Source organism: Tamandua tetradactyla, chromosome 5 (genome assembly GCF_023851605.1).
Source record: "Tamandua tetradactyla isolate mTamTet1 chromosome 5, mTamTet1.pri, whole genome shotgun sequence".
NCBI lineage: Eukaryota > Metazoa > Chordata > Mammalia > Pilosa > Myrmecophagidae > Tamandua > Tamandua tetradactyla.
This window is the reverse complement of record NC_135331.1, coordinates 157,618,149-157,640,029: the sequence shown is the minus strand read 5'-3', so window position 1 is coordinate 157,640,029 and position 21,881 is coordinate 157,618,149. Positions and strand designations below refer to the sequence as shown.

Genomic DNA, 21,881 nt, shown 5'->3' with positions numbered 1-21,881 from the left:
AACATGGTGCCTGAGCAGAAAAAAAGCAATCATCCAGGCCAGGGCTTCTCAAATTCCCTGTGGAGAAGGAACATTTCCTTTTTAAAAAATAAAATAATATAAAAAATTATAAAATATAGTAATAAAAATGAATTACCAGATGTATGAAATGAAAAACCCAGTGACATATAAAGTACAAACCTCAATTTTTAATCAATTTTTTTATTACAGAAGCTTAGGCTCATAGAAAAATCTTGCAGAAAATACCTTCCCGTACACATGCAGTTTTCCCTATTATTAACACATTTGGCACGATGGATGAAACAATATTAATTATAATTATGCTTTTAACAATGGTCCTAGTTTACATTGGGGTTCATGGTTTCTATTTTAAGCTCTATGTTTCTTTAAAATTTTCATTCACATATCATACATACAACCTAAATTCCTCCTTTTAATCATATGTTAATTACATAAACAATTTGTGCTATTATAACCACCATTCATTACCAAAAGTTTCCATTATCCCAAACAGTTACTCTGTACCATTCCTTGCCCTCCCCCAGACCCTGCTAGCCTGTATTCTACCTTCTGGCTCTAAGTAAAGTCTTACTCTACTTATTTCATATTAGTGAGTAATATGGGTACAATTTGTGAGATTGTACACTATCTGTCCTTTTGTGCCTTGCTTATTTCACTCAACATGATGTTTTATTTCATGTTGTTACATGTATCAGTACTTCATGCTTTTTATGGCTGAATAATATTCCACTGTATGAATATACTACATTTTGTTTATCCATTCTATTGATGGATAATAGGGTTACTTCCATCTTTTGACAAAGGGGAATAAAACTATTATGATCATTGGTGTGCAAGTATGTGTTCAAGTCCCTTCTTCAGTTCTTTAGAGTATAAATCTAGAAGTGGTATTGCTGGGTCATAGGCTAATTCTATATTTAACTTTCTAGGGAACTGCCCAACCTTTCTTCCGCATCAGCTGCACCATTTTACATTCCCACCAACCAATGAATGAGTGTTCCTATTTCTCCATGTTCTCTCCCACACTTGGTAGTTTCCATTTTTAACAGTAATCTTCTAAAGGGTGTGTGGTCTTGATTTGCATTTCCCCAATGACTAGTAATGCTGAGCATTTTCTCATCTGCTTATTGGCCATTTATATGTCTTCTTTGGAGAAATGTCTATTCAAGTCTTTTAACCATTTTTTTAATTGGCTTGTTTGTCTTTTTATTGTTAAGTTATGGGATTTCTTTATGCATTCTGGGTATTAAAGCTTTATTAAATATGTGATTTGCAAATATTCTCTCCCACTGTATAGGTTGTCTTTTTACTTTCGTGATGATGTCCTTGATGCACGAAAGTTTTTAAAATTTTGGTGAAGACCCATGTATCTATTTTCTTGTTGTGGTTGCTCATGCTTTTTTCCATAAAATCTGAGAAACCATTGCCTAATACAAGGTCCTAAAAATATTTCCTTATGTTTTCCTCTAGGAATTTTATAGTTTTGTTTCTTAAAGTTAAGACTTTGATCAATTTTAAGTTAATTTTTAGAAATGGTGTGAGGTAGGGGTCCACCTTTATACTTCTGCATATAGATATCCAGTTTTCTGGATTGCAGAGACTATTATTGAAGTCTTGAAGTTATTTCCCTTGAGTGGACTTGGCACCTGTTTTGAAAATCAAATGGCTATAGATATGAGGGTTTATTTCTGAACTCTCAATTCAATTCCATTGATCTATGTCTGTCCTTGCACTCTCAATTCAATTCCATTGATCTATGTCTGTCCTTGCACCAGAATCATGCTGTTTTAATTTCTATAGCTTTGTAATAAGTTATAAAATTAGGAAGCCCCAATCTGCTGTTGAAACCTTCTAGGGAATTTTTCCCTTCAGTAATTAGACTCTTTAACTTAAGTATTTCTGTTTGGTTCTTTTTTTTTTAATTCCTATCCCTTTATTGAGATTTCCCTATTATTCATTCACTGTTTTCCTCTATACTTTAGTTTTTTATCTGTATTTCCCTTTATTTTCTTAAACATATTGAGGATTTTTTAAAAGTCATTTTCTGGTATGTCTAAAGTCTGGTTTTCTTTGTTGATGGTTTCTAAATTTTTATCTTGTTCCTTTGGATGGGATCACCATTTCCTGATTCTTTGTTTCTCTCATAATCTTTTGTGCATATTAAACATTTTAATATAAAAACTCTTGAATTTAGTGACTAAGCTGTCCGTTCTTTAAATTTGCATCCAGTTAGAAATATGACAAATTTCCTTGAGTGCAGGAACTACCAAAAACAAACCAATGCAAAATCATCTCTCACAGTCTTTGCAAATTGGATCCATGACTGATGGTGTCCTTCTTCAGAACTTAGTCTTCCTATTATCAGCCCAATTTGAAAGTGAGTTGCAGTGCCCTCTTCATCCTTTCTGAACCTCGGTCTTGTCCTGGGCTTGTACTCAACTCACGGCCTTAGGAAATTCCCCATTTACAGGAATCTGAATGTCTTCTCCATTCCCAATGAAATAGACTTTCCCTCCCTTCTATGCTCTATTGTTTGTATAAAAACCAGCAGTTCTTTGTCCACATCCTCTTTGATTTAATTGTTTCTTATTGCTTTAGCTGCCCACAAGCTCCTTCTGCCTACTGGGCAAGTTCTGGGTGGGTAATCCAGAGATGAGTTTCCTGATGCCACCCAAAAGGTTGACAGACACATGCAGGCACCCCAGTGTGCATGTATGGGTTACTTGGTCACTCCAGAATGAGGCCAGGACCCCACAGTGGGAGGGCAGACCAGCTCCACACTGTGCCAAGGAGGGGTGGGAAAGGGCCATCAAAGGTGACACGAGTTTGTCCTACCACTTTTACAGCTTTATTTTCTTGATTCAATCAGTACTCACCTAGTTATTACAACCCTTTAATTGTTCTCTGGGGTTTTGAGGAAGATGGATCTGTCAGTTTTTGCATTTGTTCAAAGATTCTGTGGGGAACAGTATTCCGAAGCATCCTATGCATATTAAATTCAAATTGCTACCCAAGTTACTAAACACTTACCCTCAATGTTTGTACTTATCTCATTGAGAACTGGTAACAACTAATTTAAATAGTTTATATATGTGCATAGTGTCCACATACCCTACTTTTTCTAGAGTTAGTCCTGGCCACAGACCTGAGGACCATCACCCAATACTCATCTTAGTTTAAGGTGAGGAAATAACTCAGGGGTTCCTTATTCCCAACAGGATGGTGTCTGAGGGAAGTGGCAGACTTAACGAATTTTGTGACTAGGTCCTGAAGCATAAAGAGGACATGGGAGAGACAATGGCAGGCCATAGAAGGACTGCTAACATTGGTGGCAGGTAGAGCTGGGGCTGAAGTAAACACCCAACTCCACCTCAGTGGAGGGTTGTAAGGACAGAAGGCCATCATGGACTAGACATGCAACCCTCAAACCCGCCACTGCTCCCTCACCCAAGCCTCCACAAACCCAGATTCCTCCAAGGGAGAAGATGAAGCTGGTGAAGAATCCTGGCTGACTGAAGAGTAAGACTCAGAAAAAGGCTGAGTTTCAAACTAGATGTGACTGAGTTGCCTTGATTTGGCAAGATTCAATTTTCTGCTATTGAAGGAAAAGTGGGACTAGTACACTAAAATGATTTTCATTCCAGATAACTTCTTTAAATTATATTTTTGAAACTGGAGAATGTATTTTGTAAAACATCATATCTTCGGAAATAGAATTATTTGTATTTGAACAGAGGACAATGCCTATTCCAGAGCAGTGAATTTTTGATAAAAAGGATTTCTGATAGCAATAACAAGTCAGAGATACTTTTTTAAAAGAGGAAACTTAAATCTCATAAATCAGAGTGCCAAAGACAGTCACCTGGCCATATATATATATTCAGCTCTTTTGAGTTCCATTGTCACCCACAGAAGTCACTGACAGACCTGTAAAGCTATATGACACCATATGGCTTTGCATTTTAGGAACCACTTAGTGTTCCAATCACTTATTTGAAGATTTTAGAGTGATACACAGATAAATATCTGAGTGGCTAATAACCCATCTAGATGATAAACTGAGATTGCTCCTTCAATCAGATGTTTTGCAAGCAAAAATATTATGGTACAGACATTTTACTGAGACCTTCACTGCCTCATCACAGCTTTTCTGCTATACCCTCCAGGCATGGATGCTCAACTACAATGTATGACAGGGACCATTAAAATGTTTTAGCCACACAAGTGATTGTTTTTCAAATAAAATTGGATCTGAATCTCAATATATAAAATCCCAATTTGTAAAAACAGATGAAAGAGGTTCAGGAACAGGAAACCCATCCACTAGCCATCCCCCTTACGGCCTCAGTCCCTGAGGTCATGCAAAACCCTGGGTCTCAGAAGAAGTTCAGAAACCACTTCCTCAGCTTTCCCTACACAGATGGCAGTCTCCTCTCTGGGGAAAACTAAATTCCAGCTTTATCTAGCTATGTCCCTGCCTCATATTCACAGTGGTCCATAGTCAGATGACACCCCAGGGGAGGGGCAGGGAGAGCATTGGCCGGTGGTTAGACTGAGAACAGATAATGGAGAGAAAGTCTCATCTCTAAGAAGTGGCCTGTGTGATGTTCTATGGCACGCATCATAAAGCCACTTCCATGTGGCCCATATCATGGGGCTGGACTGAAAGATGTGGCTATGCTTTATTCAGTGGGACTTGCTGATAGAGCCTTAGAGCAGAAACCTGAAAAAATACCAGACTCCAATCTTTACTTGTTGACACTGACTTGGTTAAATAACATCAACAACATATTTTTAGTCCCACACTTTCAATGAATGTTTCCAGATTTACTGTTTTGACTCCTTGTGATGACATCTGAAAGAAATTTTCAAAAGTAATGACATGAACATTTTATGCTGTCTTCTACTTCCTATACTTTTATCTCCATATTAAGGGTAGAGTTTCTTCTGTGAATCAGTCTTCTAACTTTCTGCTAGGTAGTATAGGGTAATAATGACAAATGATAGCTATTATTACAATCAATAGCAAAAATAGCAAAAAATGCTCATTTTTAAAAATGACCATTTTATCCACCCATTGATTTATGAAGATATTTTCAAGCCAACATATTTATATTTTATTTAAAGTAATAGCAAATAAACCATTATTGAATCCATTCTGTAACTTCTCATTAATTCATCTTTTTTTTTTATAATATGGGCAGGCATCCAGAATCAAACTCAAGTGTCCTGCATGTCAGGCAAGGATTCTGCCACTGAGCCACTGTCCTACCGCCCTCATTAATTCATGTTTAAAAATGTATTTACTGAGTACCTACTTTGTATCAAACCCTGCGTTAGGACTATCAAAGTATCTATATGTCAGTAGAACTATTGAATATTTAGAAATGAGTGGAGTGTACATGTCCCTCTTCCTAGCAGACCCCTGAATTTCTCAGGCATGAGTTTTGGGTGCAATTGACTCCAGTTCTTCTCCAAGGATCACCTCTGATTGGCTTAAACCATTCCATGTAATCCCATTCTCCTGACCCAGTCTCAGTATGAAACACATGAGCAAATCTTTGGTCCAATCAGAGTGAAACCCAACCCAGGTAATTGTTAGGCCAGAGAGGGAAAGAATAGCTTTCTATTCATTGGTGTGTGGTGATGGCAGCTGTTATAGATTGTATGTTTAATCACCATGAGAGAAGATCGCTGGAGGACAAAATCTGTGTAGGAAAGAGAGGACACTTGAGAGAACTTAAAGAAACAGAGTCAAGCAATGATCAAACCAAACCTCTAGCTTTTTTATTATCTGGGCAACAGATTGTGTGGATTTTCTATTACTCACTCCATGAGCATTTTCAACTGAAACAGTATCAAGAGATACCAATCTCAAAGAAAGTGATAAGTTACCAAAACAAATAGAAGTTTCCAGAATTAATAGTTCTGCTTTACATAACCTGTAAACATGAACTTAAGAGTTAACCATCAATTCATAATGAAATGAAAATGATGATTTTCTAAAAAAATAAAAGCAAATATTCTGATCACGGAGTGAGCTGCTACAATGGTGCATCATAGGAACACAGGTTCAGGACACAACAGAAACTTTCAGCAAATGATCCCTTTATTACTTGACCACTGTAAAAACTACAGAAAGGGCAATGTGGGCACCCAGGGCTGAGCTGTTCCCTGAGTCTTTGTGAAACTCTAAAGCAAGCAGCTACTTGCATGACCTGGGTTAGTTAATGTTTAAGCTAACCTCTCTACTAAGGAAGAATGCACAGATGATCAATGGACACAAGAAGCCAGACCCCTCTCTGCATAAGATGTTAATCTGCGCTCTACTCTCCCTTCCAGAATCGTGTTCACTGTTAACCTATAATCTTTTTCATGAGACCCCTCTGCTGTCTTCATCTTGGGCCTGTATATTTGGCCCTGTTGATCCTGCCTAATTCTGGAACACTTTCGCACCGAGCTCTGTACCAGCCACCATCAGAGCAGCGTGATTCCCTGATTGACTTCCTTCTTTTGTTCTTGTAAGTAAACTCCTATAATAAAGGTCCATGTCTCAGTCTGTGTCTAGTGCTTTCTTTAGTCTCTCGGCTGGAAAGGCCCCTGCAGGCTGGGACAGGCAAACAAGCTCTTTGCCACTTACACAGCCCAGAGAGTCCAAAAGAGCAGGGGAATAAGTCCCATCGAGGTCAGGCTCCCAGGGTGGCCAAAAAGAGCTCCAGGTTGAGGTCGATAGATGGCAGCTCCGCATACCCCTCTTGGCCGCACTGGAGAAGAGAGACAAATCTGTGCTGTTTGAATGTGTTTTTATCCACCTTGGGGGAGGGGGTCCCTGTTACTGAGAATCCCATTCTGATAAGCACCTGGGATTGCTTGTTCCTTACATCGCTCCCAGTTTATGGAATGGCATACGATAGAAAAGGGAGGGGGGAAGGTAGAGAAGGCCAGAAGATGGCTGCTTAGAGTGTTTGTGACTTCCCCAGACAGGGAGGTGGGGGTGGGTGAGATCTGGGTGATGGCCACTCACCACGCGTCTATGATTTCCTTAACACCGATATCTCTTTCTAAAGTAAAGATGCAGTAAGCAGTTAACTTTAGGATGAATTCTCTTTAGATGCTGTATTATGCTATCTATGGTAAATGTTTCACTTAGATTTTCTCCTCAACTTTTGAAATGGTTAAATATGGTGTTAGAGTTCAAAATTATGTGAACCACAAGGAAACTCTTGAAAAGAAAACAAGCTGCTTCATACTTACAGTGATCTCTATTATTCACCATTGCCTTTTACTCACCATCACTCTGCTAAGACACACAGCTCCAGTACTGTCTGACATTACGTATCTGTCAACCGGATACTTTGGACTGACACTGCATTCGGCTCTGTGAATTCCAAATATTTCACTGAAGTCTATAGAAAACAAAGCATCTTAGTCAAGACCTAGGTAAAGCTTAGTGAAAATAACTGGTTGACATTAATTAAAATGACAAGTTTAGTTTTCTTGAAGATGTAAGTTTTGTTTACCTAGAGTCTATTGGTATGAAAAAGTTAAGAAAGCATATTGCTTTTGCTACTTTAAAATATTCACCCAGGTAACAATGACTTTTTCACTTTATTGCCTAGAAAGTGTGGTCGGGATAAATTGTATAGACACTAGGTGGTGCTACAGCTTGAAATGACAGGCAGATGAGAGACTGTAAAACAGCTAAGATATTTGTGTAAGCAAGAAATTAGGATTTAAGGGATGATTTTGATTATCGACTCGTTATATAAATATTCCTTTTTGCTCTCTGGTAGTGAAATACCTGAAATCTCTAAATTGTAATCCAGGTGCCTTGATCTCCGATAATGATTGTACAGCCTTTATCTTCTGCCCCCGTGACTGTAAAAACTTTGTGACTAACCTTCATTTGTACCCCTTTATCCAGTTTCAACTTTAGCCCAGAACTAACCCATCCCAAGTCCAAATTATCTTACTAACCAAGACTGGATCTAAGCAAAGAGGGCCCGCCTGATGTGTGCAGTACCTTAGACTTTAACAAGTCACCCTGCTACTGACAAAGGCAGAGGAGTCTTTTGTCCAATGTGTTCAAATGACCAATTCCTGGGACACCGGGGTTTCAAGTGAGAAGTCAGGTTTCTATAAGTCATCTATACTCATTATAATACTAAAAATCGTGCCCATCATCATAGTAAGGCCACCCTTTTCTTATACCAGTTCTGAGACTAAGCATGGAATCAATGTGCACATGCTCAGTAATTAGAGCACCTCTGACTGCACGGATGGCTGGAGCTGGTATGCCTAGCCCACTGTGCTCACTAAAGCCTGCCCATCATTTAATTCTATAAAACTCTCAGAATTACTGCAGTTTGGGGAGAGAGATTTTGTAGTAATACACGTTTCCCCTCTTTGAAACCTCGGTGTCTCAGGAATTGGTCATTTGAGTACATCAGGCAAAAGAATCCACTGCCTTTGTCCAGTAGCGATTGAGATGATAAAACAGAAAAAAGAAAATGATAAAAGTATAATATATAAATATTTAAGAAAAGATTAAATGGTGAAATCTTAGTGTTTGTTAAAAATAGTGGATTAACCTTTTGCAATTAATGAATTAATGTAAAGAATTAACCTGTATAACCTGGCTAGCAGGTAAAAAGGATTTTTTTTTGTTCCGATTGAAATAGGACTAGCACTCTCTTGAAGGCAGCAACTGATTAAATTAATTATAATTGTTCAAAAGCTTTTCTGTTTTTCTAGATGAAGCCTAAATTTAGGTTTCAATTTTACCAGCAAATTTTATAATTCATATTTTTTCCTCAGAAAACAAAAGCAATCTATCTATCAGCATCCTTGCTGAGGGGATACAAATACATAAGAAGTAAAGGATACGGCTTATTGCTATCTCCTGTTTGGGTCACAGGTACATAGGTGATTAATATACAGAAAGCTCAGTAAACTGTACCTCTTGTAAGTGTTGGATGTTTACCTGTACTGAGTTGTATACGTTAAAAAGGCATTTTAAAATTATATTGTCTTTGTTACAGGTTCTCACATGGTCTTTGTTAACCAGTTTCAAATGCAGAAGGCTGAGAGAGCGCTGGGGGCTATGAGCCCCCTGAGTGAGCCATTGGGCTCCAGCTTGTCAGGGCCTGAGCCAAGCAGAGAGAGAGCTCAGTTACTTTCTAAGCCCCTGCCTTCTGTCCTTCAGAAAGGTCTACATACATAACGCCAAGTGTTAGGCCTTGGGGAACAACCTCCCAAAGTCAGAAAGTAAAGCCTAACCATGAAACAATATTGATTTTTGAAAACGTTATTGAATATCTGATTTCATGTGGCCAAAAACCTTTGTAGAATAAATCTAAACTTCTTTTTTGTCCCATTTGAGAGAGCTCTAGAAGCTGAGAGCAACCTTTTGCTGTCAGCGAGTATGAAAATGCAAACCTCAGTCTGCAACTGCAAGGAGCTGAATTCTGCCCACAACCAGTGAGCTTGGAGGTGGGTCCTGGACCTCAGGTGATTTCATAGCCCTGGCTAATGCTTTCACTTCAGCCACGTGACCCTGGAGCAGAAGACGCAGCTGCACCATGCACGCAGACAGCTGACCTGCAGAACCGTGAGAAGATGATGGGGACTCTTTGAAGATGTTAAATTTGCGGTATCTTGCTATGCAGTAATAGAAAGCTAACACAATTCCAGAGTGCCTAGACATAATTCTCAAACCCAATTTCTTTCTTTCTTTCTTTCATTCTTCCTCGCCTTCATACTTTTCCACTTAATTTATCTTCCTTAAGGCCACCAAGCCCCATCTTTAATATGGTTATTCTCACAAGGTTAAGGTTTAATGGTCCTTTGTTAGTTCAAAGCTCTTTAAAATTTACTTTCTACCACTTGGGGCCTGACAGCAGTTGGCATTTCCAATTCCTCTAAATCTCAAAGTTCTGGATTGTCTCTATTCCCTACCCTTTCTCATGCAAAACTGTAATTCCTACCTATTGGTGCTCTCTTTCTTATATAACCATGCCAAATGAACACAGTAGCAACCAACACACTCTAGCATTCTTTTTCCAACTATATTTGATTGAGGATATTTTTTCAAAAAATATATAAATTATGAAATTTTGTTCATAAAAAGAGGAAAACAATCTGTAGAAATAGTAGAATAAAATAGCAGTTTTAAATTTGTTCATAAAAAAGGTAAGCAGCTCTGTACCAATTTGACAGTTCTGAAAGAACAACTTTGAATACCTAGAATTCAGCTCAGTTTCCTGCCCAAATTCATTAAAACTATAAGGAACAATTACTTTTATGCTGTTATATTCTTCCAGGGAAGAACGGAAAGAAGGAAATTTATTTTTAAAAAAAAGTTATTATTATCTTGACTCCAAAATCTGATGGAGTGCTGATAGAGAATATAGATCTCACTTTTGAATATGACGTATAATCCAAAAATTATTAGTAAAATATATACTTTTGAATATAGATGTAAAATTTTAAAACATTAGCAAAGAATCCTGCAATATAAAAACAGACTAATAGTCCATTACCACAGGAGGTAACTTTCAATATAGCAAACATTGTTTAATTATAGCATTGCTTAGTAAGATGAAAATACATCTCATTAACTAATCAGTCGAAAAAGAATACCACATTATCTTAATTCACTCCAAGAATATTTTTGATGATATTTACCATTTATTTCTGATTAAAGTTCTCAAAAAAAAAAAAAAGAATATAACATTATCTTTTTGGAGGGGTGGGAGCCTGTTTCCAACCAACAGCCAATGTCATACTTGGTAAAAACACTGAGGGGAGACTAAGGAATACTTATTATCACCATTAGTATTTAACAAAAATGCTGGAAATTTTAGTCAAAGTAATTTTAGGCAAAAAGTTGTAAATATGATGCTAAGTTTCAGATACTATAGCTCCATCCCTGAAAGTTCCCAAATAATACTTGAAAAAATATTAAAACTAATTTAGAAAACAGTTATGGATATGGTGATAGATTAAAAAAAATAAGCATACCAAAATACCTTAAATACCAATAATAATCAGTCAAAAATGTAACAGATAAAAATTCTTATGCATAATAACAGAAACATAAAGCAATACATAAAAATATGTTTAAGAAGAAATGAGGGACACATGTATGAAAAAAATTAAAAACCCAAGAAAATTTGAAGTACTATCAGCCACAAAAAGAAATTTGGGACATTGTTGCTGATCAGTTGAGAACATTAAGGAGAGCCATTCCTCATAGCTTACACCACAATATGTTCTAGTTGAATTAATGATTAACAGACATAGATAAAATTACAAAGCTAGAACAGAGAAAGGGTGAATATTTTTAATTTTGGTGTGAGTATGTACTTCTTAAGCTTGGCTGGTAGATTTTCTCCTATCGACTTTGAAAAAAGAATTTCAATGGCAAAAGGAAGTCGTGGTCAAAAGTTGCTCTCTGGATAGAAGCATATTGGAATCTCCTCATGTGTGCATGCCTTTGTGTTCTAAAATTACTCTCCCTTTTTAAAATCATTCGTGTGTGTGTGTGTAATTTTCTTTAACTACGTAATTTTTATTTTTTAACTGTCATTCACTAAGTGTTTAATATGTGCCAGGCAATGATCATATAAAGTAGGTATCATTATTTTTGTGTTATAAATGAAGACTGAAACTTAGAGAAGTTATTAGCACTGTGAAAATCAGTACCGAGGTAACATTATTAGCAGCTTGCATATTCTGAAACTGGTGCTCATCCTTTACAAGGATTCTCTTTTAATTCTCACGATGATTCTATTTTCCTTTACATCTTCTTGGGGGCGACCTAGTCAAAGGTTTGCTAAGTAGATTATGCTGGTATCTTAGAATTCATAGTTAAAACTCAGTAGCAGAAGGCGGGCCACGGTGGCTCAGCAGGCAAGAATGCTTGCCTGCCATGCCAGAGGACCCGGGTTCAATTCCCGGTGCCTGCCCATGTGAAAAAAAAAAGAAAAAAACTCAGTAGCGGAGAGATAAGGACCAAAGCCTGGCAGAGAAGTGCATAACCCATCAAACTCTAGATATGCACCCAACACATGTCTAGCATACCACTCTGCGCTATAGAAAGGATTGCATCATTAATCCTCAAGCATACAATGTATCCTCCCGCTACAGGCAGTTTCCCGTTGATAATGTTGGAGCTAAAATAAGGTTGGAACTATTACCTTTCCAATCTTTGGATAAGAAACCTCAGACTCAAAGTGGTTAAATAAGTTGACCAGCTTGTAAATGGCAGCCTGGAAGTGAGCGCGTGCTGCTGCCTTTCTCCCCTCTCCCCCACAAACTAGAACTCTGAAGCAGATGATGCTATTTACATTGTGTTGAAATTCTCAAGTAATCTTAAACATGAGCTTTTTGTGTTTTTCGAAAACAGATATATGTTTGAAAATGTTGAAAAACATTGGCGTAAAACGTCTGTAAGTCCAAAAGATACCAGTTAGCAATGTTAAAATATAGGATAAAAATTGGGAAAAGGTATTAATAACATGTTTAATAATAAGTATTTATTGAATGCCTGCTATGTGCACACTCTTTTAGACACTATATATACAGAAATAGTACAGACACGTCCCTATTTTTATGGAGCTTACATTCTAGAAGTAGGGTTAACATTCTTATCTAGCCTTAAAGAAAAGATGAGCAGTGTTTTAATTTTCTGGCTGCGATCACAAATACCATAAAGTGGGTTGGCTTATACAATGGGAATTTAATGGCTCATGATTGTGAAGCTAGAAGAAGTCCAAAATCGAGGCAACAGCAAGGCAGTGTTTTCTCCCCAAAGGTTGTGACATGCTGGGGCTGGCCTCCAGTGCTCCTTTGTCCTTGACTTTTCTGTCACATGGCAATGAATATAGTGATATCTTCTTTCTCCTCCGTGTCCTATTGACTTCCAGTTTCTTGATCTTCCCATGGCTTTTCTTTTTGTGTTCAATTTCCTTTGCTTAAAAGAACTTCAGTCATATTGGATTAAGGCCCACCCTCATATCCTGAGTACACCTTAGCTAGAGCCATTTTCAAAGGTCCTGTTTACAAATGGGCTCACACCCACAGGACAGGTCTGTACATTCCTTTTGTGGGGGGGGGGACATAATTCAATCCCCAAAAATGTAACTACCCAATATGAAAGAGCCTAAGGATGCCAATAGACAAGAAAGAAACAAATTCTCAGGAAAATATGCTCAAACAAGAACTTTCATTATAGGTAATGAAAGAAATAAAATGTAAATAACAATAAGATGCTGCTTTCACCTATCAGAAGAGCAAAGATTTAAAAGAAATCTTTTATATGTGATCCTGGAGCTGTGTGTAGAAAGTGGTACATCATACTGTACTGGTAGAAGCGTAAACAGGCACAAAAATTGATGTACAGCTATAGTACAGGACTATTATTATCTCACAAAGTTGGACCTAAACAACCAACTAAAAGGAATCAACAAAGTAATAAATGATACTTCCATATGATGGAACATCATTCAGTCATTAAGCATGAAGATTTAGATCTCTGTTAACCAAAAGAAAAGGTTGTTAAGAAGTTATGAATATCTTTATGTGAATAAGAGGTTACAGAGAAAAATGCATGGAATGAACCCATTTTAATAAAAACTAATCTATCAATATTGTAGTGTGATATTTAGGATATCAATTTTTTTCTCTTTGCATATCCAGATTTGAATAATAGTGTATCGTGTATAATTTTAGGCTGCACCTGCAGCACTCTACAACCATGTGAATCCAATCAGTGCAGGGACGCAAGTACCAAGACTCCATTCAGCTGTTGGGATCTCAGAGACAAAATGCCTACAGATGGAATCTCACTGTCCCTCTTTGATTCTGCCTCTGCTCCCTGGCTAAAATCTAACAAACCTGTTATGTTCAAATGCAGATAAAATTCCTGGAATTAGAGGGTCTATATCAAAGCATTTTCCTCTAGAAAAATAATGCAAACTACTATTATTTATCATGTGCTAGCCTCTAAATATAGAGTATTACCTCCAGCATCTCAAATAGTTACTAAAGATGCAAATGTTCTGAGTCATGCTTGGCAGGTTAAATATCTTTCTTGCCCCTGGAACTTGTATTACGTCTTTGTATTTCATCAAGCGGGCCAAACATGGCATCAAGGGAACAGTTAATTCCCTCTGCTGTCCTGGGTCACTGCTGCTATTAAATGACCCATTTCATTACTCTGGGAAATGAGTGAAGCAACCACAACTTAGTTTATACTGAAAGTGACATAATTTGACAAGCTGAGGGGTTGCTTAATTGGAACTACTAGTCTAAATATTTATTCAATTGGCAAATAATTTTTGTGTTTCTCCCCACTCCACTAAATTGATTTAAAAAATAAGTAGAACTGCCCAATGATATTGGTATTAGATTGATATCATCTGAAATGTTTTATCAAGGGTCCTTTAATCTTGATAAAGAGCAGTTCTATTGGAGAAATGATACTGCCTATGTCCTGCTTTTAGATAGAGATTGCCATCTAATCTAAAGTGTATATAATCTTTATTTGTGGAAATATGGGGTTTATATCTCAGGAAAGGATGGATTTTTCTTCCATAATACCCAGTCTGCAAAACAAGGTCTAAAGCTGAAGAGCCTGGCATGCAGAGACCCAGAATGCTTTCAATGAGCAAAATTCTCAAAAACCCACATATCTAATTTTTATGACTTAATATTTAAATTAACATGGTAAGTTATTTAAAGCTTGTAGTTGAATAGTGCTTTTCAAGTTTGCAAAGAACTTTATGTAGTTCTCATTTGGGGTAATTCTCAGAACTGCTCTTGCAATTTAAGAGATTAAGTTCTTTGCCCTGAAACACTCAAGTAGTAAGCTGCAAAGTTCATTTCAAATATAGCCTCAGCTCTTCAAGTCTATATTTGATAATATTTTCAGTGTAGGAGGCCATATTTCTTTGTACTCAGTGTTTTCTTTGGGTTAGCTTTGACTTGCGCACAGCTTTGATTAAAGTGACCCATAAATCTTCCATGTCCATCACAATTCCAGTCAGTAAGGCAAAGAGAGAGGATGATGTATACACTGCCCCTCCCCACTCTGACTCTGCATTTCCTGCTATTCCTGGATGTGGCCTTAAAATCCTTCTCAACACAATGCTCCATGCAGTCAATATAAATGCAGTGGATTTGGTAGCCAGAGGAAACTTGTTGCTTAATCCCAGGAATAATAATCTGCCATGTTCCATTTCTCAAACCCTTACATTACAAAGTCATTTTAAAAAATTTCAGTGCTTCTGGAAGGAATAAATTCTCTATAATTTTAAGTGAATGATTGATACTCTTAGACTTCAGATTTTTCCCACCTTCTCATTCCACCATTAGTAGCCTTCCCAAAGTCTGGTTTTGATTACGGTGCATCTTTGTTCAAAGTCTTCAGTGCTTCTCCAGTGACTACATTTAAGTCCAAACTCCTTGCTCTGGCACACAAGACCCAATTCCATCCGGCCCAGCTTCTTTCTAGTCTCACCCTCTACTACATAAACACCATTTCCAGACCACAACAACCCACTTACTTCCTAAACGCATCCTTCTTCACATCACCCTCTTCTCTCGATGAACTCTGGTGAGAATGCCCTCTTTTCTTCCTTGTCTTACTCTGAATTTATTCATAAAAGTTCTTCTCAATTTTCTAGGTTAACCAAGTGCTGTCTTACTTTAATTTTGACTTTTCCACTTACCAGCCCATGTTCAGGGGCAGGCTACTTAACTTTCCTGTGCCTGGTGTTATTCATTCATAAAATGGGAACTATAATAATATCTACTTCATGGGATTGCTGTAAAGATTATATGAGTTACTCTATACAAAAGTCTTGGAACAATTTTCAACACATAAGTGCTAATATAAGCACTTGCTATTAGCATCATCACTATAAGAAGTTATTGTTTTCCATCATACTCTAATACCATTAGGTTTTGTTACGCTTATCACACCCTGTCTTGATACATTAATATTTTATTTCTATGGCCTATATTCTCTTCTATATTTTAAGTCCCTACACAGAAAAAATGCCATGAATTTTACAAATTTGTATCACAAAATTAAGAGTACAGTATTTGGATATTGTAAATGATCAATGGATATTTAGTGAATCCAATGTTTTTGACAAAAGAACACTTTCTCACAGACATAATTTAACATGTTTCACCTTTTCAAAATTCATTGCCTTTGTCTATCTTATATGCCATAGAGTTAAGTTGTTTGCTAGACTCTCAGAGAAAGCAAAGGACTTGAAAAAGATTGTAGTTCATCCTCTAGCTTTGGATTTAGGGACATCTAAGCTACTCAATACAAATGCCTTCACTTAATTTAATTGATTTCAAAGGACACAAAGATTTCAGTTATCTTTTTTGACCTATTCCAGTGTTTACTTAGCTTTTTTTCCCTTAAATGTAGCCAAATTCTCTTATTGCAGTAGTATCTCCTTAGATCTTCTCAGTCTTTATCCAAGTAGAGCAATCTTACTAGTTTCTTCTTAAAGAATTTTTTTTTTTGCTTTGTTCTGTCTTTAAATCAACTTGGGTCCTGTTTCAAGATTTATTCTCATCACTTACTGAAAAGAAAACACAGAAACCAGTGCCAAGAATCAAGGATGAATGATTTCTGGACACATGAAATATTATCTTGTATTTTTCATGAAAGTTATATTCTTACCTGAGCTCAGTTGTGATTGATAAAACCCTCGGAACTTGGCTGCATTTGGGTTGATTTTTCTCCCTCCCAGAGTTGTCTGACTTAGTATTAGTCCCTAAGTGAACTATTTTGCAATTGGGCCTATAAGCCATTCTCAAATATATCAAGGAAATGCTAGGAGGTGTTATTTGCCCTAGCTAATTTAATGTCACTTGCAGACGTGATGAACTCTCAATTTCTTCATCCAGGTCACAGCTATCACAAAATCTGCTCTGTAAGGGCCCCTGGGAACAAATATTTAGTGGGTGATTTTTCAGCTTGTTATGCACCCACTGACAGTGGTTTGGTCAAGATTTAATCTTTTTCACTTGTAGACAAGACTGTCAGGAGGTGAGGAAGTGGTGATGGTAAAGGGACTCTAAAGCCTTATTAAAATCAGTCAGGTATGCCTATTACTTCTCCTTGGTCTAAACACGGATCCCCTCTCATATAGCACGAATGCAATATTTTATAACATGACTCACCACTCAAAAAACCATGTCTCACACACCTAATATTTTGTATATTTACATCATTTGAGTTAGTCATTTGTAGTAATTCCTTTATTATGGAAAGTAAGAGCTTTTTCTATTACTTTTTTAGGCTGCTCCATTCCAGAAAGCTATTTTAAGCCTGCTCTTATACAAAGACTAAGAAGTTTACAAAGCAGTGCGTGAATTTGTGGTAGACAGTCTAAAGTGATAAATGATAACCACAAAAATCCCACATGTGAAGAAATACTCTGTTCTTTTAGGCAAAGGAAAAGCACTAAGAGAAGATTAGATCTAAAGTTTTCCCAAAGGCTTATGCCCTGAAAATTGGAAAAAGACCAAACTCTGGAAACTGTTATGATTTTTTCAAAAGGGATTAGGCCTGAAAGCAGGCTGAAGAATAACTTCTCTAAAGAGAGAAATGGATTGTGCCCAATTGGTATCAGATGTCTGAAGTTAAACACCAAGTAATCTTTCCATTTTACTTTTCATGATAGTGACAGGCAAATCAGAATCTATTTTTGATAGCCTTTCATGGCAGATACTGGAGAATCTGTTCTGCCTTTGTACCTTTGGTGTTTATGACAGGTCATATTTTCTTTGAAAGCTGTAGGAATTGAATATATACTAAACCAGGAAGTAGCATAAAAGACCCAATAGAGATGTTACCATTCCCCAAATTGTATCTATGGCTTTAAAATTTTGCCAAGAGAAGTAAAAAGTGAAATAGACTCTTTCAATAACAGCTGCATTTTCATTTGAAATAAAATAGTATATGTTTTGCTCATTGTGAAAATTACATATATTCACTGTATAAGTTAGGCCTCTCCAGGGAAAGATATATATATATAGTATAAATATGAGCTTTATTATAGGAATTGGTTCACACAACTCTGGGAATGGCTGTCTGAATTCCATACGGCAGGCAACAGGCTGGTAACTCCAATGGTGGTTTTCAATGAATTCCCCAGGAGAAAATAATTGACTAAAGTAGAGATGGAAATTCTTCCATCTAACTGAGGAAGTCATTAGTTCTCCTTCTAAGACCTTCACCTGATTGGATGAAAATCTCCAGTTGTTGAAGAAAATCTCCTTAGTTGAATGTAGATGTAATCAATCACAGATGCAATCAACTTAGTATATGTTTTAAATCCATGAAATATTCTCACAGGAACAGTCAGGTCAGTTCTTATCAAACAAACAACTGGACCCCAAAATCTAGCCAAGTTGACATATGAGCTTAAGCATCACATCACTATTTAATAAAAAGACCAAAAGTGAAGAAAAGTACAAAGAATAAAGCAAAAATCACTTGACAGCCTTTCACTCAAATAACCACGTTCAATCTGTAAGCATCTTTCCATCGACATATATTCCACAAACCCATGTAAAATTGTATATCCACATTTGTAGAAATAGGATCATATTACACACTATTTTTCATTCCACATTATATTTTGAATATTTTCATGCCAATAAATACATTTCTAATTGACTGCATAGAGCTTTATGGCTGTTTCAAATAAAGTTCCATCAACTTCATTGCAAATCTGGCTGATGAAAAATGATATTTAATTGGTGTGTTTATATATTAATTTCTTAGATTAATAGATGCTCAAAAATTAATTAGAATTTTTTTGTGAATTGTTGGTATATTTTGTCCTCTGCCTTCTATTTTTCTATTTTTGATTTTTAAGAGCATTTTTTAATATGTTAGGCATGTCAATTTTATCTGCCATGTTTAGTTCAAGTATTTTCCTAGTTTTTCTATCAGCTTTGTGTGTAGGTTTTTTAATTGTGAAAAATTTGCAATATATCTATTCATATATAGTCAGTTTTACATTTCTGGTTTTCATGTTATGCTTAGAAAAATACCCAACTCTAATAATTTTATGTTTTCACTTTTTTCACTTACATTTTGTGATCCATTAAGAAATTATTTCTGTATGAGGATAGACACTGTGTTTGAGATTTTATATACATATATATATATGTATATAAAATGCACACACACATATATATAATACAAACCATATTTATAAATGTATATAATTAAATGGCTACCCAATTGTCCCAATATCCTATATTGAAAAAAAAATCATTCTTTTGCTTAGTAATTAAAAACTCCCTTCTTATTATATACATGGATCTCTTTTTACAGTCTCTTCAATTCAAAGTTGGCCTCTCGCTACAGCAGTGCCACTAGCTTTAATTACTATAGCTTTATGTGTTCTGATACCTAGTGAAGAAAGAATGTTTTATTAAATTTAAAGATTTTTTCTAGTTCTTTTTCTAGTGTATTCTTCCAGATGAACTAATGGAAACATTTAGTCAAGTTCCAAAAAAATTTCCTGGACTTCAATTGAATGAATGGTTGAACTTAAAGAAAATGGACTTTTGTCCTCTGCAGTAGCTTTGTGATGTGTCACGTTGGCTACACTGAACTATATTTCCAAGACTTCCCTTTCCTTTAGTTTCTAGTTAGGGTGGGCCACAAGAGAAATTCTTGGATGAGATTAGGAGGGTGGATGTGAAGCAGCAACCATCTTGTAGCTCACACACTATGTTGTTTATCTCCTGTGGAGCCATGTTGGCATGAGGCAGCAGCTGTGTCTACAACTGCTCCATATTCTCCTGGATCTTCTTTCAGCTTATCTGAATCCTGGGCTAGCTGTGTGTGACTCCAGGGCCATGACAAACGGCCCCAGCTTTTATTGGACACCACACCACCAAGTTTTGGGTCAGGGTCAGGACAGGGTGAAGAAAGCAAGATACCTAGGGCACAAAAGTTAAGGAGTCGTCCTCAAATTTATGCAAGTGACACCCTGTACTTGTACAAACCTAAAAATTTCTGCCTATTTGTATTTGCCTCTTGGAGCCTTGCTTACCTCACACTATTTCTAGCCTTTTATGAGGACCAAAAACTGACCTGGGTTTTAGTTAGTTCTTGTGGGCTCCAGATTGTTCTTGCTACCGCCCACCTTATATCCATCCTCCCATCCCAAATCCCTGTGCTTTGGATTTCAAATTCCAGTATCAGATGCGAAGACAGCAGCAGCTCTACAGAGGGTTTCACTTCCATGACTGATTGCGTAAGATCAAATAACAAATTTCCTCTTATGCATACATACACAGAAACACACAATCCAGTAAAATATTTGAGCCCATTATACCAGTTAAAATCAAACTTCCCATATATATATATATATATATATATATATATATATATATATATATATATGCTTTTAACATAATATATAAATGCTCTTAATAATCAGTAATAGAAAAATAGATGACCAAGGACATAATAAACCAACAATTCATAAAAGCATTAAAACTCCAAGTCAGTATTTTAAGCTTCACTATTAACCAAAAACAAATATAAATGCAAAAATTGAGTATCTGCTTTCACCCATCATATTGGCAATGATAATTTATAGGTATTCTTCCAGATCCATTCTTTCTGCCTCCCCCTTCATTAATCCCAAATTTCTGAGTGTGCAAATTGATACAACTCACTATTCCACCCTGTCATAGTCATTTACGGAACTCCCATCATTCTTTACTGGCTCACCATCTTCTCTACTACCAATCTGGTCATCACTCTTGATGACTTCTCACAGATTCTCTCTCCATTGCTGTAGACTTTTGGTTCCTTGAAATCTGCACTTTTAAGCATCCTGCCTTCCTCACCTCATTCCCCCATCCCATGGTCACATGCTATACTGTGGGCACTCGCCTGGGTCAGAAAACTTGATGTCAGTCACCCTACAGACACTGAAGAAGTGGTCAGTCAGATATCTAAGGATATCTAACATGTTACAGAGAAATTAGAATTACTAATTAAAAATTTATACTAGAAGCAAATTGAAAGGTTTAAGTCATGACTTCACAATAGCAGAATTCTGCCTACTGGTTTTCATTTTTAACAATCTGACAAAAATCCTAGCACGCAGATTTTAATCTCCAATTCCATTCTCCATTCACAGGAACCAGAGCAAATGTGAGAGTGGCTGATACACATCTTGGCCAAGAACAAATCCAGATGGGCCTGGGATATATTGCTGTTTCCAGAAATCAGAATTACTTTTTAAAATGTGCTTAAAAGACTAAGAGGCTATTTTAAGGTGTTTTTGAGAGCTGAGTCTGTACAATTTAAATACTAAATAAATATGATAAATATTTGAAGCAAGTTGGTTCTGTAAAAAACCATTAGTATATAATGAAATCCATAAAAGGAAAAGTTAATGTGAAGTTTTTTTTAATAAAAGTAGTTACTTTTTAAGCTTAATTTAATAAACTTGCAGCCTTAAATCAATAAATTTGGTGCTTTTTTCTTTATTTATATGACTATGAAATGTATTATTAAAACCTCATATTGCTAACGTTTGACTATTTTGGCTTACAGAGACGGCAATTTTCTCTATTTTGGTTAATGGTTGTGAATTTTTCTGTATCCGTGTAAGAAATAGAGGTTGTAAGCAGATAACTGTGAAAGCCACAAACACTAGAAATATAAGGAATTATTTACTCCAGGGTCACTGAAAATGGCCAGTTAGAAAGAGGGAGAAGCTATGAGAGGCCAAAAGATAGACTAGATCAATGTTATGACAGAAGAACTTCCTGCACAAAATTACCTCCTC

General features: G+C 36.5%; 1 protein-coding gene across 1 annotated transcript; it reads right to left on the bottom strand.

The window, feature by feature from the left end:
- Positions 1-6,695: 6,695 nt before the first annotated feature.
- On the bottom strand, positions 6,696-20,917 carry LOC143683361 (uncharacterized). Its single transcript, XM_077159445.1, has 4 exons — positions 20,813-20,917; positions 16,730-16,823; positions 7,312-7,427; positions 6,696-6,785 (listed from the first exon to the last, which is right to left on the bottom strand). Exons 1-4 carry the CDS (start codon positions 20,915-20,917, stop codon positions 6,708-6,710), a joined length of 393 nt encoding a protein of 130 aa, XP_077015560.1. The 3' UTR covers positions 6,696-6,707.
- Positions 20,918-21,881: the final 964 nt, after the last annotated feature.

Bases quoted from the DNA above. Each gene is read 5' to 3' on its own strand.
- LOC143683361 (XM_077159445.1), bottom strand. From the start codon at position 20,917: ATGCTTAAAAGTGCAGATTTCAAGGAACCAAAAGTCTACAGCAATGGA. The intron at 7,428-16,729 runs GTAAGAATATAA...TGTTTTCTATAG, and splicing joins TCAATCACAACTGAGCTCAG to ACTTCAGTGAAATATTTGGA. The intron at 6,786-7,311 runs GTGAGTAAAAGG...TCTCTTCTCCAG, and splicing joins TGTGTCTTAGCAGAGTGATG to TGCGGCCAAGAGGGGTATGC.